Below are 19236 nucleotides of genomic sequence, written 5' to 3' on the forward strand. Positions count from 1 at the left end.
GTAGATACTTTACCTTTATTTCCATTTTCTGTAACTTGGACAATATAATTATTATAGGGCAGAAAATTTGATTAATATATCTTATTTTTTTATTTATTAAAAAAAAAATCAACAATCTAAGCTCAATAAAAGCTAATGAACTTTTCGATTTTGGACTGATTCAGAACCTTAGGAGCCTGACAGGCGACATTCTGTCCTCTCCAGTTTTTTGTGACTGTGAATCAGGACAGGAATTAACGAGTACAGTTTATACCAAAATGTGCATCTGTTTAAAATATTGTGGCAATTCTGTTCATTGTTTTTTGTGATGTTTTGTCATAGCGAAAAGAGAGAGACTGTAAATGTATATATATCACATAATTTATTTTTAATATAACGAATTAAGATGTATTCATCCAGTTTTATGCATATAAATAATAATAATAATAATAATAATAATAATAATAATAATAATTTACAAAAACAAGTTAACTGTGACTGTATGAAGGCAGACAGAAGACCATAACAGATATGGTGACATAACTGATTGACAAATATCATTTTTATGATTCACTACTTTAATTAAAAAGTGCATCTTTTTTTTAAACCAGCATTATTGTAAGGACAATCACTGAACATTAAGTCGTATTTTTAAAACAATGCTATATCTTTTTTTATGGAAGCTGAATTTAAAGCAGATTTTTCAAAGTAACATTTTCAACCAGGACTGTTTATTCTTGATTTTCTTTATGGTAAATGGCCTGCATTTGTATAGCGCTTTTCTAGTCCATAGGACCCCAAAGCACTTTACACTACATTCAGTCATTCACCCATCCACACACACATTCACACACTGGCGATGGCAAGCTACATTGTAGCCACAGCTGCCCTGGGGCGCACTGACAGAGGCGAGGCTGCCGGACACAGGCGCCACCGGGCCCTCAGTTTTAGGCCCTCTTCTCTTTATAATATACATCCTCCCTCTAGGTACCATCTTCCGCAAATTTGATCTTCAGTTTCATTGTTTTGCTGATGACACCCAGTTATATCTCTCTTGCAAACCTGATTCCTCCCTCCCACCTTCTTCCCTTACAGAATGTCTATCCGAGTTAAAATCCTGGTTTACCTCTAATTTTCTAAAGCTCAATGAGGATAAAACTGAGATCCTCCTTATTGGCACCAAATCCAACCTTTTGAAGGCAAACCATTTCTCACTTACCATCGATAACTCCACAGTTTTCCCTTCTCCTCAGGTTAAGAGCCTTGGTGTCATCTTAGACAGTACACTTTCTTATAAATCACACATCAATAACCTCATCCGTTCTGCCTACTTCCATCTACGTAACATTAACAGATTGCTTCCTTCTCTTTCCACCCAGTCTACGTCCATTCTTGTACATAGTCTTGTTACCTCCCGTATTGACTACTGCAATTCTCTTCTGCATGGTCTCCCCCAAAAATCCCTCCATAAGCTTCAACTGGTTCAGAACTCTGCTGCTCGCATTATCACCAGAACCCCCTCTTACCAGCACATCACCCCTGTTCTTCAGGAACTTCACTGGCTCCCTGTGAAATTCCGGATAATTTTCAAACTTTTTCTGCTCACCTTCAAGGCCATTCATAACCTCGCTCCTTCTTACCTTTCTGACCTGTTAACCACCACTTGTTCTGCCCGTTCACTTCGTTCTTCTTCTTCTGTCCAGCTTACTGTACCTTCCTTCCGCCTCACCACCATGGGAAGCAGAGCTTTCAGCTGCTCTGCTCCCAGGCTGTGGAACTCTCTGCCCCCTGAAATAAGAAATATTGGTTCTCTCCCCCAGTTTAAATCCCAACTCAAAACTCATCTGTTCAAATCTGCATATTCACTGTGAATCCACTGTTTGTTCATTTTATCTTGTGCTTTATTTTATTGTTCTTATTCTGCCATTGTTTTACTAAGTGTTTTATCCTATTGTAAAGTGTCCTTGGGTGACTTGAAAGGCGCTCATAAATAAAATTTATTATTATTATTATTATTTTATACACTGGTGACCATGGAAGTGATCGAAACACCTGAATTCAGTGATTTTGGATGGGTGAGTGAATAATATACTGTAATGTACATGCTATGATACACTTATATCTTCTAACACACAGCTGAGGTCACTTGTGGGGCTCCACAGGGTAGCATTGAATCCTATGACAACTATTCAAAAACTATTCAAATTTTCCTTTATTTTTTGATGATTAAAAATATATATATATATATATATATATATATATATATATATTAGAAAGGTTCTGATTCAAGGGGAATAGAAATGCTTTGGTTCAATATACATAAATTATCACTGAATTATAGCAGTGTGATTGTAGTTACAATGTTCTTGTTCAGTCATGTTTATTTGCTAGTAGATAAGTATACATTTATATATGTTGCATGCATTAACTTCCATGACATATTACAAACTGACTCTGGAGGAAGACTTATTACACAGAAGGCAAGTCTTTATTTTGACTGAGTCACAGTTCTCAGAAACGTTATCCAAACTAAATCCAAAAACTAAACACACAAACTCATAAGTAGCCCAAAGGTGTATACTAGGAATCAAACTGAACACAGCCATGATTTTTGTTGTTGTTTTTTTCCCTTGCATAAGCTGGCATGACAAATCACAAAACACCAGCTGGGAATAATGGGCCGCATGATGATTGATATCAACTTTCTTTGTTAATCAGGGCTTTCTGCATCAGGCTCTGTGTGTGCTCACAGAAAAATGGGGGATTTCATGCATCTTTTGACTTATTTTCCACACAAAATGATCTCTATGTGACACCTACTCCGATTAGAGATGTCATCAGATCATCACATGTTAGTTAAAATCTATATAGGATATAAAAGGATAACAGTAAAATGCAACATTTAAATTAATTAAATGAATTAATTTATCCTCTGCTAAAGGAGGTAACAAAAAACCCCACATAAACATGTTTTCTTACACAGCAAAAACTGGAGTGTTAAAATTTCAGGGTTAAAGATGTTAGAGTTGATTTCCACTCTCAAAGTGTCATAGTAACACATTCTGATTCAAATAGTGTTCAGTGTTGGAGTTATTAAACAGTGTTATTCAAGTCCAAGCAAATGAACTCTGAAGAGAGTTATTTAACTTGGTAGGCCCCTGGGCTTCTGCCCAGGTAAACCCGTGGATCAATTAATAGTTTGCTCTGCCGGGCCGATTTTCCATGTGCTTCTGCTGGTTACACCGTGGTGGATGCCTGCCGTGCTGCTTGGAGTATTTTACACAAACGGTAAGTTATTCAAACTTATATAAAATTCACAGTATTCTATCGGCGCAGTGAGGTTTTCTTGATGTTTCTTGGTGTTCGGTTGCTGAAAACGAGCTTTAATAGAGGAGGAGATGTGTCGAAAATTCTATTTAGCCTCCAATGCTAATGTTAATGTTGCAGTCTTTTTACTCGTAAGTGACGGTAGACACTGCACGTGGAAGCGCCGCGCCACGTTCAGCTTTTCCCCTGTTCACACAGACACGTCTTTCTCCACGCCAGTTCATGAGCGTTTTTGCTTCTCTGTTTATTCAGAGTAATTTTTTCACAATTGATAAGTAAATAACATCCCAAAATAATTGAAGAGAGCTTGTTTTAGTCACTCCTGCTTTTACTTTGACATCGTTCATCGCTGACTTGTCTCTAATCTGTCTCTCTCTCTGTCTCACTCTCTTCTCCCTTTGAGACACCCGCCCCAAACATAGTCAGTTAGGCTGTCCCCTCCTTTGCTATGTGTTCATTTTCATCTCTATTGTCTCTTTTCATACACAAATCTGATCGCATTTGTCAATCGCAGTATTTTATTTTGGAGAATAGCTTTTATCTTCAAAATTGCCTGGATTGTCTTGTGTGTCTTGGTGTAACTTCCTGCGGAACATGCGTGGCCCACGCAAAAAATAGACCAGATACCGAAACAATCGCTTCGTAGCACTCCGTGTCTGGTGTAAACTACACCATAGATTAACGTGTATTTTGTATTGTGTTATGTATCAATTGGACTCCTGCATGGACAGACACAGGTTTATTTGATAACATTAAATGTTATTGCAGTGAAATTCAAACGCATGGTCAGTATTAATCACCATGTACGGTATATGTCAGTGTTTTAATCATTTGTGCTTGAATTGCTCTAAATGTCAAATACTATGCCATCTTTGTTATTATTTTATCCCAGTAAAATGCTGGTCCAGGTTCGATACTGCCAACAGCAGAAGTATGTGAAGTTGGAAGAGGTTGATGGGCGTTTTGAGTTTATGCAGTTTCATGAAAAAGGTTTGTTTATATCTTACCTAATTTTAGTTGGGGGGACAGAATTTTTTGTAGGGCGTTTCGCCAAGTCTCTTGAATCATACAGTGGTGTATCACTTTAGTGAATGTGAGGCAAGAACAGTTTACTTAAAAGGTGCACTCAGATATATCTTATCTTTTCCAGTCATCGAGAGATTTTGCCTGCCACCTGATGCAAAAGTAGTGTACAAAGATGCAACAGGGACAGAAGTTGATGAAGTGATTTTCAGTGATCTTATCAGCCAAGGCACTGTGGTCCTAACAGTTTTCTCAAGTGATGGTGAGAAATTTAAAGGGGCAAGCTCAACACCAGACATGGGGAAGGGCTGTGTGGCTGCTGGTTGTTCCAAATAATCAGGAGCACACAATTTGACCAATCAGCTGTTTGAACATTGAGATCAGTTAATTTAAATGAGTCAGGTCTGCAGTGTGATGTTGCCTTGTTAGTTAAAAATCTGCAGCCAGATTTGTTTTTCTACACCTTACAGAATAATGTTGTTTTTTCCTTTTAGAATTTTCTGATTACTCCTTGTCTTCTGCATCTGATTGTTCTGACTCAAGCTTCAGCTCAAATGCAAGTACATCAACTATACTTCTAGATGAGGGTCCCAGGAAGAAAACAAGAGTTGAGGGTACTGTTGATGCAGCATCTGCTAAAAAGGTTGTGACAAAACTCAGTTCTCATAGTATTTTTTCTACTTCATTATTCTTAATATGTAGAAAAGCTATTCCTCACTTTTTGCATCTTTTTTTTTCTCAAGTTAATTGAAGGTGTACTTGGAACCAATTCAGGTGGTGAAGAGGTTCTCCAGGAATATCACACAACACAAACTCTAACAGATGCTACCAGAAGAAAAATGGTCAATATAATAGTGGCTCACATGATTGATTGCCATGGGTATGTGTGTTCTATTTGTGCATTTTATTTTTTTTTAAATACAAGTTACTATTTTGCCATTACTTAAGCATATTAATTTAAAATCGTTTTTCAGGCACCTCCCCACCAAAGCTGTTAGAGAACAGTACGCGCTAGGGGTAGTGACATTGTTCCCATCCCTGAAAGACCCATACTCCAAGAAAGGCTATGTATAGTCACTACTATTGCACTTTGTTTACATAATTTTCATGCTGTGCATCATTGGGATTTGTGTGCGTTCACATTTAAGTTCTAAAAATTTTCAGATTGACAACACATTATTTTTGAATGTATTTACATTTTAGGAACACTTCTATGATGCTGCAAGCAGCACTGGATACATTTCTTGGCGTTTGAAAACGATACAGAGAAAGACTAGAAGAGGATCTGCACCACCAAGTAGCTCCACTGGCTTTACTCAAGGAGGTAAGAAATTAAGTGTCCACAAACTAGATAATGTGCTCATTTACATTAGATACTATTTTGTTTTCATTTACCTATCTGATCAGCACCTATGCTTTTATGTTTGTGTTTTTTTCTTCAGGGGGCCCAAATTACCAAAGGCCCATTAATGTCGACATGCAGCTTGATGGAGATGCTTGCCAGGAGGCCATCTCTTTGCTGAAACATACATCCGACACTTCCTTGATTTTCCAGAAGATGAGAGAGACCTTTCAGCATCGTCAGAAGGTCATCAATGATCCTGACAAAAGTCTTGATATCCTGTCTATCTTCCCAAGATTCTTGGATACAAGAGGATTGGTGAGAATATTCAGTGGAATTTTTAATATCACTTTAAATTTCAAGATGAATGTGGCAGTAGTAGATTTTCTTTCTTAAAGGTGAATCAAGACTTCACTCTCCTGTTTGATGATGAGATATCTACCAGGCTGCTTCAGAAATGGGATCCAATCTTTAGGTATCAAATCATCAAAGAGGCCAAGCAGCTCACCTCAACAGTAGAGTTGCGTCAATTGGTGCAGTCAGCAGAGAGTCCACCAGGAAGTGATCTTGATGAGGCAGCAAGTGAGTTTGTTAAATATGATTTGCTATAAGCAGTTAAAGTTCAATAGCATCAGGATTCTATTAATAAATACCAATTCATTCACCTGTTAGCTTTGCTTCATCAGTTTTCTTTAGCTGTTAGTTTAATGTTTATGACAGCACATTTCAACTTTCTTAGGAAGTGTTTCTAGTTCTCCTTAAAAATTGCATTTGAAAGATTTGCTGTCAATTGATTCTTGTGACTCTTTGGCCGCAGCCTTTGACCAAGACATGGCCTCCCTGTTGTTACTGTTACATCTACTTCCGCCACCCCCAGGAGGACCAAAGTATCAAAAAATCAGCGCCTCTGATGCTGTTGAGAGACTTGTAGTCTTTCATAAGGTAATTTAATATTTATAGTTTTTGTCATAAGTTGTCATGTCACTGGTTAAGAGGTGAATGAAACAAATTACAGTTGAGCTTACAAAGGAGGTTTACGTACTCATTTCTGTGATGCTATTATCTCTGACTTGCTCCTGTGTCTAATGCTCAGTATCTTTGTCTCAACTCCAGTCTTGCTGCAGTTTGGAAGAGCATCTCCAGAATCAGCAGACATACCTCCTGGCTGTTGGGCGCCAGAAGAGGAAGGTCGACAGCTTCTATGTTGCCATAGACAAGCGTCTCATCCCCTGCCAGGCCAGCCGCTCCCTTGGGGCATTTGATGAGCTTTTTAAAGCTCATTTTGTGTTCAATGTGTCTTATGATGCTGCACTTGTGAATTTCTACACATTTCTGCAGACAACAGTATACAATATTGATATGGGGAAAATGAAGGAGTCCCCAAGAGTGCGTGACTTGAGAGCCAAAATCCTTAACCAGGAAATTCTTCTCACAACCTAAGTAAAAATCATTAAAATGCTGACATGTTTTTTGTGTAAGAGAGCTTATCTCAGCAGTCAGCAGCTGATTTCACATTTAAGAGGTGAACATGGTTATTATCCTGGACCTAAGTTTAAGTTATGTTGTTGGCAGCCAGGCTGCAGGCTTCAGTTCCAAACTTATGCAGGCTTTAGGAAGCACCTCAGTTTTCACAGCAATGTTGACCACAATGATCGAACTTCAGCCATTGCTTCTTTTTCTAATGACACAGTTTCACCTGCTTTGGAGGACCAGTTTAATTCCTCTTATCTTCCTCACAGTTCTCCCAGTGTTCTTCCAGAGTCTAGTTCTTCCAGTGTTCCAGTGAGCATTGATTCAGTACTTACAAGGGATTCATCCAAAGAAATCTGTGCATCCATTGTGGCCAAACTGCAGGGTAGTGGCCTTTCTAAGAGTTTAGTATCCTCACTTGTAGGCGATTTGGAGGAATTAACAAGTGAGCTTCGCTCAGAAGCAAAGCAGGCCATTCTTTCTGCATTACCCACAAAGGACTCCAGCATATCTTTAATAAATGAATGTTTTGAAAATTTTGAAAACCCTTTCACCAATCTGAACACAGAATGGAAACGAAATAAATACTTCAATCTAAAATGGGGAGTTGTAGAACCTAGAGAAATAACACTTGGAGTGAGGTATGACATCAGGCGAAATCAGAAGTTTGGTACTTATGATCAAGTACCTGTGAAGGATACTTTTATATATGTACCTATTTTGGAGTCTTTGAAGTTCATGTTTAGAAATCCAGAGATTTGTGTTTTCCTGCAGAGAGAGTGTAGCTCAGAGCCTGATGCTTATCATGACTTTTGTGATGGAAGTTACTTTAAAACTCACCCTTTGTTTTCAGCCAAAAGGCATGCATTACAAATTCAGCTATACTATGATGACTTTGAAACAGCCAATCCTCTTGGCTCTAAACGCGGAATTCACAAAATTGGCTGTATGTATTTTGTTATAAGAAACTTGCCCCCAAAATTTAATTCCATTTTGATGAACATTCATTTAGTGTCACTTTTCCACACACCAGATCTGCAAAAGTATGGTTTTGATGTTATACTGGAACCACTGATAAATGATGTCAAAAAACTGGAAAGCCAAGGGCTAAGTCTTCCATTTTCTGATGAGCAGGTATATGGCACAATATCACAGATCACTGGAGATAACCTAGGGATGCACTCAATTCTTGGTTTTAATGAGTCGTTCAGTAGCCGTCATTTCTGTCGCCTTTGTTTGATTGAGAAGAATGATTGTCAAATGGTGTACAGTGAGGATGATCCTAAAATTATTCTTCGTGGGAAAGATTTGTTTGACATACATTGCCAGTCTCTTCGGGAAGATCCTAAATTGAAGTCACTGTATGGGTTGAAAAGAAATTCTGCACTCAATTCATTGCAGTATTACCATATTTGCAATAACTACTCATTTGATATAATGCATGACCTTCTTGAAGGTGTGGCTCAGTATGAGGTCAAATTGCTTTTTGAGTATCTTACGCAACACTTCATATCAGAACAGAACTTGCTTTCTAGGATTTATGGTTTTGACTATGGATTTTTAGAAAGAAAAAACCGGCCCACTAAAATCATATTGGACAGTGCTGGCAATAGCATTGGTTTGAACTCTATCCAGACATTCTGTCTTGTGAAAAACATCCCACTTTTGTTTGGTGACATTATTCCTGCAGGGAACAGACACTGGAATTTGTTATTGTTGTTACTTCAAATAATGAACATTGTTTTTTCACCTTGTCTCACTCTGGGAATGACTATATATTTGAAGAATTTGATTATTGACCACCACAAACTATTTAAGCACACGTATCCACACAGAAACTTGATTCCTAAGCATCATTTTATGATTCATTACCCATCCTGTATTCGAAAAATTGGCCCTTTACTGTATATGTGGAGTATGAGGTTTGAAGCTAAGCACAAGTTGTTCAAAGATTATTTCAAAAATTTCAAAAACCTCACCAAATCGCTTGCTAAACGGCATCAGATGGCCATTGCTTATCACTGGGAAACCTTTTCTCTTAAACAGAAGGAGTTTGGGCCAATTAAATCATTTTCTTTAAGAGGTGAAAGTGTGGTCAATAGTGAAATGCTATTATCAAAAGATGTTTTCTCAACAAGTTGGGTTAAAATTGATGGTGTAGAGTACAAAGCTGGACTCGTTGTTTGCAGTACAATGGAGGAAGACATGCCAGTCTTTTGTCAAATAATTGATACACTTATGGTTGAAAATGACATTTTTTTGTTGACACACAAACTCTTTACTGAAAACTTTGATGAACATCACCATGCATTCAAAGTAGTACAAACTGAAGAACGGTGTGTCATAAAAATAACTGAACTCAAACGTCACAGACCATTTGATATTCAAAACTCATACAGTGCTGCAGATGAAAGTTTGTACATTATATCTTCATTTATTATGTTTTGATTCACTTTCTGGGAAAAAGAAGCATGATAATAAATGTTTTTGGACAATGTACAGTTTTCTTGAAATTATTCTCATGATTGTACTTGTTGTCGTTAAAAAGTTATGTTAATCTATTACATAAATAGTTCTTTTAGGGATTAAAACTACCTTAATAAAAGATTAAAGAGTTAAAGTAGTGTTATTTTTCAATCTGTGTAGTGTTAATTTAACCCAGTTTGGTGAGTTAAAAATTAACTCAGACATGGTGTTAATAATAATTTGCTCAGTGTTAATTTAACCCAGTTTTAAGAGTTAAAGAAGGAACTCTGACAAAGTGTTAAATAATTAACTATTTTGAAAATGTTAATTCAACTCTGTAGAGTGTGGAGCTATATAAACCCTGAAAAAATGTTAAAATCAACTCTGTGGGAGTTGATTCAACACTACAGTTTTTGCTGTGTAGTATTTGCAAAAATTCACCAATGACTTACTTGTGGGTTCTGTTATCAGTTATATCTAAATTCCCCCATCATGTTTTTAAATGACTGAATTTGTGTTTTAATTAAGCTTGTGGTACTTTCTCTCACTTTCTGTACAGTTTTTCTCAATCGCTTTGGCTCAGTTCTCACAGCAGAAAAGTCAAAGCAGTGTTGTCATTGTTTCTACACATACTTCAATACTAAAGATATTTATTACTGCGTTGATGCACTTCTCATTTGAGTCTGACAGCTCATCAAAGCAGTTTGTACTTTTGTTGTTTACAACTCTAGGTCTGTCACTTTCTTGAATACTGTCCAGCATTGCATTAGTGTTTTCAATCAAGTTACTGCAAAATTACAAGAACTATTTTACTTACAACAAATGAAAATACATACTTTCAGTCTTGTGTCACAGTTGCTCATCTAAATTTCCCTTTCTAGTATGTACTAAGAATGCCTCAGTTTCCTGTTCTTAACTGACAGGTGTGGCTCCCAGAGATGCTCTTCTGAGTGAGTGGGGTTTTTTTGAGTTACTGTTTCCTTCCCAAGAGCTCGAAGTAATCTGGCCATTCTCCTCTGATATCAACAAAGTGTTTTCACCCAGACAACTGTCGCTCACTGGATGTTTTCTCATATCAGCCCATTCCCTGTAAACCCTGCAGGGGATTGTGTGGGAAAGTACATCTACAGTGTCTGAAATATTCACACAAGCTGACATCAAAATCCACGCCATAAATAATTATCGTTCTTCCTTATTCTGATGCTTAGTTAAACTGAGGTTTAACTCAGTTCTCAACATCTGCTGCTATGTTCTCAGATTGTACATACTCTCTTTGTCTGTTTTCGTATTTTGCTTTTCTCCATTTCATCAGTTTTGTAAAGTTTCAAATAAATCCTTTCCATTTCTTTTTTGCTGAAAACAAAGCACTCTACATCGGCCTTCATTTCTGCAGAACTCTTTCCAAAGTCAGTATGGTTTTGACAAAAAAAACCAAAAACCAAACAAACATTTTATTGACTCAGTCTTTAAAGGTCAGTGAATGGTTTTTATTCATTTACCAGAGTTGATGTGCTTGATTGACCATTCATGTTTCAACAAAAGTAAAAAAGATTTTGATCATTGGAGCATCTTTTGCACAGGTTACGCTGTGTTGTAAAAAATTCCCTAACTGTTTTGAAAACTGGATTATGAGTGGCGAGAATGACTTTTCTGCTGTGAGAACTGAGTCGAATTGATTGAGTCGAAACGAATTGGTTTTAATAAAGCCTTGAGACTTTATTACTACTTGAGACCAGTAGAGGGAGCTGCTGTCTTAAAAAAGATGAGTCTCGGGTAATTATCACATACAATGATGCCAGTTTAGGGAGCTGGAAGATTTTAGATAAGGAAAGTTGAGATTTTTTCTACCAAACTGTATTGGCATCACTAGAATATTGTATATTGTTATATACCTCAAATTATTTATCATACAATAATACTACTCTGATAACCTTTGGTGTAGGGATTCATTTTTTAAAGGGCAGTACAAGCGCACCCAGAAAATGCTACCTTGCATTATAAATCATTAATAATTGAAGTGATATAATAGAATAGAATAGAATAGAATAGAATAGAATAGCTCTTTATTGTCATTGTACATGCAAAATGAAACTGGAAGAGAACAGAAGTATATTTGTATATTTCGGCAAAAAGGTTCTTAGTGCTTTTTAAAAATCAAAAGTAAATTACATGAGAGCAAAAACGCCTTAAAAGACGAGCCTTTTTAAATGTACTATTTATTTTAAGAACAGAATTTAATTCAATAATTAATCAACAATTTAAGATAAAAAAAAAAGTCAGTACTTTGTTTAAATGTTGGCACAAGTATGTAGTCAGCAGCATCTAGATTCATTTAGGCATGTGATCAAGATAACATCCTGAGGTTCAAACCGAGCATCAAAATGGTGACGGAAGGTGATTTTAAGGCTTTAAGGCATCATTCTCTCAGAATGGCTGTCACAGTGGAAAGAAAGTATGCAGTACTGACAAGTCTGAACTCACAGGTCGAACTTTGAAGCAGATGATTTACAGCAGCAGAGGATTGCACCGTGGTGCCACTCCTATCAGATAAGAACAGAAAACTGAGTCTACAATTCAGAAGGGTTTACCAAAACTAGGAAATAGAAGACTGGAAAAAAAATTGGATAGTAGGGTCGGAATAAAAGCATGGAGCCATCCTGACTTGTATCAGAGGTTCAGGCTGCTGTTGATGGTGTAATGGTGTGGGGCATGTTTTCTTGCCAATGTTTGAGCCCCTTATTGCCAACTAAGCATCGTTTAAGTGCAACAGCCTACCCGAGTATTGTCTGATGTCTGCTTCCAGTACAATAATGCACCATGTCCCAAACTTTGATAATCTAAAATTGGTTTCTTGAACATGACAATGAGTGCTCAAATGGGCGCTAAAGTCACCAGAGTTCAGTTCAATACGGCATCTTTGTGATGTGGTGAACTGGAGCAGCTGATACATCTGCAGTAACTGTGTGATGCTATTGTATCATGGACGAAAATTGCTGAGGAATTAAGGGAGTTCTGAAGGTAAAAGGGGGTCCTGGCAAGCCACTGATGAGTTTTTGCCTGTAATTGCAAATAGTTAAACATAGTGATTAGGGGGCACTTTTCTAACAAATGCAATGTGAGAGTGCAGTGTGAAGTCACAGTTTATATTTTATGGAGTTCTGTTTTGAAAATATGAAATGAGAATACAGATGAAGCTCATATCAAGACAACTTTACAGTTGTATGAATGTAGAAGTATTGTGATCTCCAGAGCAGTCATTCTTTCTCTCAAAGAGTGCCCAGGTTCTCCAAAGGACACAGAGCTCACACCAGAAACAGCCAGCAAAGAAGATGCTCATGGTGGTGTTATGTAGGCTGGAGAAGATGAAGAGGCAGTGTGTGATAAATTTAACTAAATTCAAATTAAAAGCCTTGCCTCCCTTCCTGTTCATTTTAAACAATACCTTGTTGATGACTCATCTACAATTTGCATTAATAAATATTTTCAGAAGAACTCTCTGTGCACACTTTAATATGCTGTGGGGGGGGGGACGGACAATTAAACAAAGTGTTAATTCAGCTGGGCACTATAGTTTTTAAAACACAGTACTGGGAATTATTTTCAGCAGTGGTTAAATACGTATTTGTTCCTCTTGTATTTCTGAATGTAAGACAGTGACGTAGTAGAGCAATGTGTCTGTTTATGATTAGAGAACCAGTGAACCTCAGGACTAATTTAAACTAAATGTTAAAGTGCCTTTCCACAGATACTATGCAAGATACTTCACATTGAAAAGTGAAGCCACCAGACATTCATTAAACCTGGATTCTTGTTAAGAGGCTAGTTTCACATCACATTAAATAAAAATTAAGTTCAGTTTGTAAAAGTATGGTCATTATTAGAGTGAAAAAAGATTATAAACTATACATTTCACTGACAGTTTGACTGTCAGATTCACCCTCTCTCAGATGATTTTAAAATACAAAGAAGGTGACAATGAAAAGCTTCTGCTCATTCATGACGCCACTGCATAATTAGAGTCTTTTTGACTCTCGATAATTTACAAAATGAAAATGTTGTATTCAGTGCAGTGTGACTGCAAATGTATCAGGAGAGCCTTTACTGATGTTATAGATAAAGTGAGAAATAGGGGTTTTTTTCTCTTGTAATTTTTGATAATTTGATTTCTTTGTGCAATCAGGACAGTTGCCTCCTGCTGGTCGTTACAAAGAATGCAGATTTTGGGGTGAAATCTTTCTGGTAGGAAAAAACCCAAGCTTAATTATCACTCAATCGTTGCTGCACTGTCAAACAAAACAAACAAACAAATAAACAAAAACAACTTTTATTTACATCATACATTAACTAGGTAATTATTTTTCTATGTATTGAAATTTTAAACACCTTCGTTGCAGTCAAATACAATTCTTGTTTCATGGACTGGGGGATACAAGATCAATACCAAACCTAAAACACGTAATAAATATAGATTGTTCTACTAAAGGTAGATGTAAGTATATGTTTTTATTCATTTATTTATTTTTTATAGAACAACTCAAGGAACACAACTTAAAAAGCTGAGCAGCCATTCAATTTTATAGGATACACTTAAGCATTTATGATACCATAAACAAATGTGGCAGCTCTCCACATCCTTGAAGCTATAACCACAGAGGGTATGGCCTTATTTCTTGAAAAGCAATTGATGATTGACTTTTATGTAGATCTAAAAATGTATTCTCTTGATTATTTTTGCATACTTACAATACATGCCTGTGGTTGACTGTGGTTTGGCACTTGTATTTTGTAATAAATATGAAGACATATATTACATTTTTTTTCTTATTACCTTTTTAGTGTCTCTACAGTGTAATTTTAAGACATCTGCCTTACACACAAAAGATCTCCAGTTTAAAACTGAGAGGAAACACAAGACCTTGGGAGGGTTGCGTCAGAAATGGCATTTGGTGTGAAAATCTGTGCCAAATCAAAGCTGTAGATCCATCATCACTCAATTCAGTTCAGTTTAGTTTAATTCATATAGTGCCAAAATCACAACAACACTCACCTTAAGGCATTTTATATTATAAAGCAAAGACCCTACAATAATAGAGAGAAAAACTAAATGAACAGAAAATCGTTCATGAACAAGCGAGTGGCAACTGGGGGAGGGAAAAACTCCTTTTTAACAGGAAGAAACCTTCAGCAGACCCAGGCTCAGGGAGGAGCCATCTGTCATGACTGGTTGGGCATGAGGGGAGGAAAACATCAACTTTTTCAAGTACAATATTTGATCTTGCCTGATCGGCACTCAGCTTTGGACATCTAACTCTTTTGTGATAGAAGTGAGGTGCTCCAAATATATCAGCCTTCCATTCAGCAGTCTTCAGTCCTAAGCTTTTAGCCATCATGCAACAACACATCAGTCCACAGTAGACTTCTTCACACTGTCCCCCTTTTCACCCCATCATTAGCAACACCCTTTTGCTCTGCCCCCCACACAGATGGACAGGCACAGAAACACATCCCCTTGCTTCATCCTATCCCTGAGTTGTCGGCCATCGCTGTCTCTTGTTTCCCCAGCAACGGCAGCCTGCCCTGCCAGACCTGAGTGTGCTTTCTTCTGTTTGCTTTGGTTTCTGGAGGATTTATGGGCCCACATTATTTTGCTGGTGTTGTGTCTAGGTGTGTAGATGAATATTGGGGTTCAGGGAATACACTGCTGCATGTTCTACAGTAAGAATGCAATTACATTTTTGAAAGCAATTATGTTTCTATAACAAGATGCAAACTCTGGTTATTTAATCAAAGTTCTCTGACATTTGAGTGTCATAGGAAATGTACTCCTTAGCTTGGAAATGCTGATTGAACCCAGACAGACTATGCTTGCATACATATTTGTGCAGATAATTCGCATTATTTTACATACCAATATTCCATGTAGTGCAGCTTCTGCAAGCAGGAGATCTATTTTGCAATCATGGATAATTCATGACGTGCACAGACACTGCATATGAAAGTCCTCTGAAGATGTTTTGGGGCAGGGAAACTCCCCTTTCTTCCACTTACTTTCACTTAGTTAATGCCTGGCTTTTTGTGTTTACTGCCTGGAAATTCACACATTGAAGTAATGTCAAATACATGACTCACTTAAATCAGCCAATGGTGTTCATGTTTTTCCTCCTGCAGTTTTGTTCAGATGTGGAATGAACAGTGTTGACATCTCTACCCAACTGAATCAAGGGGTGATCTACAGAAAGATAGAGTGGTGGCTGTTTATTTAATTTGGTTTTCTTTATTGGCGACAAATATTAAGACACAATATAGGGCAAAGAATACAGCCGCAAATAAGAAAAAGGGTTTGTAGTATCCTCTTACATCTGCCATAAAACTAACAACATTTCATAAAAAGAACATTACACCAACAGTCAGACACGGTGGTGGTAGTATGATGGTCTGGAGCTACTCTGCTGGATTCATGAGAACTGCTACTCATTGGATATTTGCTCTTTTTCAGACCATTCACTGCAAACCTATCTGGATGTACAGGAAACACAGGAAGTTAGTAATTTAAACACAAAATTAAAGTGATTGCTAAGGTTATTAAACAGTTTTTTTCAAGAACATTTTGTTTTTTGTTTTCTCTTTCCAGCAGTTTTTTTTTACCATTTGGGTATCCATACCCTTTTGATCGATCGCAGATGCTCACAGCCCTGTTGCCAGCTTGATTATTTGTACCAGATTTCATAAATTGGAAAATACATGACCCACTGAAACATTCTTACCCTGTGCTACTTAAGTCAGCAGGATTTTGCAGGAATGCTTATGCACTTTAAAAATCCAAAGTTTGTTTGTAATGGATTGTTTTCCCAATGCTGTGTTGATACTTATATCTAAACACTAATTTGCCATTGACAGTGATGTGTATGCCTGTCATGTTAGTTGTCAGCACGTTGTGCACTCTGAGCTGACCCGTGAGGGCACATATGATTAACAGCCTGCACTGTAATTGCACCGATTCGACTGCCAATTAAAATTCCCTGTCAAATCTGAAGGTCTGTGCTCAAGTTCCAAGCCTGAAAGGTCTGAGCAGTTCTCTGTAAGGACAAAGGGGCCAATCGAATTACCATCCATTTTACTGATTTCATTGCCACAGTAGAGGCCACAGGAGCAGAGCATCTTCAGCAGGTAATGGTTTCTGGCAACGATGGGCCCCTTTGTCTAGTTCACTGGAGCTGCAACATCACCCCAGGGTTTTATTGGCAGTTAGAGCAATCATTTCTCCTCTTGATGTCATTTGATGAAAAAAAAAAAGTTATGCTTTAGTTAACCTCATTCGCTGCTCTTTTGTGCATAAAAAAATCTAGGCTATTGTATGTCTGCTCAACCAAACAATGTCCTGTGTAACTGCATAGGTCATTTCAATGTGAAATGGGATCATTTAGAAATATATGAGAGAGATTTGCTTTTATTCAAGCCAGAAATTCACTGAAAAGATGCACTACATAATGGGGATTGTCAGGTAGCAGGCCAGAGACCTTTAATTGGAAGATTAGAAACTGAAAGGAGGAGGAGGAAGAAAAAGAAGAAGAAGGTAGGAGGGGGAGGCTGCTGCTGCAGTGTTTAGGGGTGAGAGCAGCGGGAGACCTCTCCAGGGATAGGGTGCTTTACTTTGAAGTGCGTGGTAGGACTGTGCAGCACAAAATCCCCCAGTCCTCAGTCTACCAGGCTTTTCTTTGCTGCTTTATTTGCTCATTATGTTTTCATGGGCTGATTCTCAATGCCTGAGTGGAATCTTTTGGCTCAGGAGAGACAAACTCCAGGGGAATAGGAATGAGGCAGAGACGCTCGTGTATTTTCAGGTCGGCTGTCTACATGGATTGATATGACTGACATCAAAAACGCTAAGATGACATATTAAGACTATGTTACTGTGATTCTTTGATTGAAAACTCACACTGAGCTGCCTTATATGAACCACTCTATCTCAGTTCAGTCTATAACTAGAATAATGAGCCCTGATCATTAGCATCGCTTTATATTTCTTCATGCTCATTTGGCCACATTAAATGTTCTCATCTTGGGTCTTGTCTGAGTGCTCCTGCCTCCTTATCCCGTAAAGCATTTTCTTCAAATTATGTCACACAAATGACAAATGAGAAATCGGTAAAATTATATCTTATTTTAAATTATGCTGAGCAGACAGTTAATGGTCTGAAATGCTGTTCGTCACAACCTTCATTGTTAGTCTTCAAATCATTGTCTTTGTTTACTTTAATATCCGTCAAATGCACTGATTTGCAAAAAGAAAGAAATATTGCTGATGCAAAAATAACATATCAGTTCAGTAAAGTATATTCTCCCTTTTATCATTTTATAATTATGATGATAAAAGTAATTTATATTTTGGATCCAGTTTTCCAATTGAAAATGGATGATGTGTTTTTATTAAAATTATCTTTTCAAAAATTATTTTTATTTTAGTTTTAAGATTTGAGTGCATATACAGTGATTATACGCACTGTGAAAAAGTTTATTTCCATGTATATTTGCAGATGTTTTAATAAATGCTGCACCTATTTTACCAGCAAAATATAAACAAAAAATAAAATAAAAATGACATTCAATTATTCTACATTTAAATTTGACATTTGAAATTATTTTTTTAAAATCTGGGTTTTTGTGTGAATTGCTTAAATGTAAATAATACTTTATTTACATTAAGTACCTATTTTTGGAAATTCAAAATATGAGACATATATGCTTCAATGCCAAACAAAGCATATATATATATATATATAGATAGGAGGGAGACGAGCTTGGGAGTCACTGCACCTAGTGCTCCGATTACCACGGGGACCACTGTTACCTTCTCCCTCCACATCCTCTCGAGCTCTTCTCTGAGCCCTTGGTATTTCTCCAGCTTCTCGTGTTCCTTCTTCCTGATATTGCTGTCATTCGGAACCGCTACATCGATCACTATGGCCGTCTTCTTCTATTTGTCTACCCCCACTATGTCCGGTTGGTTAGCCACCACCATTTTGTCCGTCTGTATCTGGAAGTCCCACAGGATCTTAGCTCGGTCATTCTCCACCACCCTTGGGGGCATCTCCCATTTTGACCTCGGGACTTCCAGGTTATACTCGGCATAGATGTTCCTGTACACTATGCCGGCCACTTGGTTATGGCGTTCCATGTATGCCTTGCCTGCTAGCATCTTGCACCCTGCTGTTATGTGCTGGATTGTCTCTGGGGCATCTTTACACAGCCTGCACCTGGGGTCTTGCCTGGTGTGATAGACCCCAGCCTCTATGGATCTTGTACTCAGAGCTTGTTCTTGTGCTGCCATGATTAGTGCTTCTGTGCTGTCTTTCAGTCCAGCTTTGTCCAGCCACTGGTAGGATTTCTGGATATCAGCCACCTTCTCTATCTGCCGGTGGTACATACCGTGCAGGGGCCTGTCCTTCCATGATGGTTCCTCGCCTTCCCCCTCTTTCTTGGGTTTCTGCTGCCTGAGGCATTCACTGAGCACGCTGTCAGTTGGGGCCATCTTCATGATGTATTCGTGGATGTTTGTTGTCTCATCCTGGACTGTGGTGCTGACACTCACCAGTATGGTGACCATATTTTGATTTCCAAAAAAGAGGACA

General features: G+C 37.7%; 1 protein-coding gene across 4 annotated transcripts; it reads left to right on the forward strand.

Annotated features, from left to right (window-relative positions):
• The first annotated feature begins 2994 nt into the window (after positions 1-2994).
• On the forward strand, positions 2995-9638 carry LOC113025403 (uncharacterized). 4 transcript variants are annotated; one of them, XM_026173101.1, is made up of 11 exons: positions 2995-3267; positions 4199-4296; positions 4457-4591; positions 4824-4972; positions 5073-5209; positions 5304-5397; positions 5533-5653; positions 5772-5989; positions 6070-6253; positions 6489-6613; positions 6785-9638. In XM_026173101.1, the coding sequence occupies exons 2-11, from the start codon at positions 4203-4205 to the stop codon at positions 7109-7111; spliced, it is 1584 nt and encodes a 527-aa protein (XP_026028886.1). In that variant the 5' UTR covers positions 2995-3267; positions 4199-4202; the 3' UTR covers positions 7112-9638. The 4 variants fall into 4 exon arrangements, with proteins under 4 accessions (XP_026028886.1, XP_026028888.1, XP_026028885.1 ...); XM_026173100.1 differs by lacking the exon at positions 2995-3267 and having other exon boundaries at positions 3278-4296; XM_026173103.1 differs by lacking the exons at positions 4199-4296; positions 4457-4591 and having other exon boundaries at positions 3000-3267.
• Positions 9639-19236: the final 9598 nt, after the last annotated feature.

The sequence above is a fragment of the Astatotilapia calliptera genome, chromosome 7, assembly GCF_900246225.1.
Source record: "Astatotilapia calliptera chromosome 7, fAstCal1.2, whole genome shotgun sequence".
Taxonomy (NCBI): domain Eukaryota; kingdom Metazoa; phylum Chordata; class Actinopteri; order Cichliformes; family Cichlidae; genus Astatotilapia; species Astatotilapia calliptera.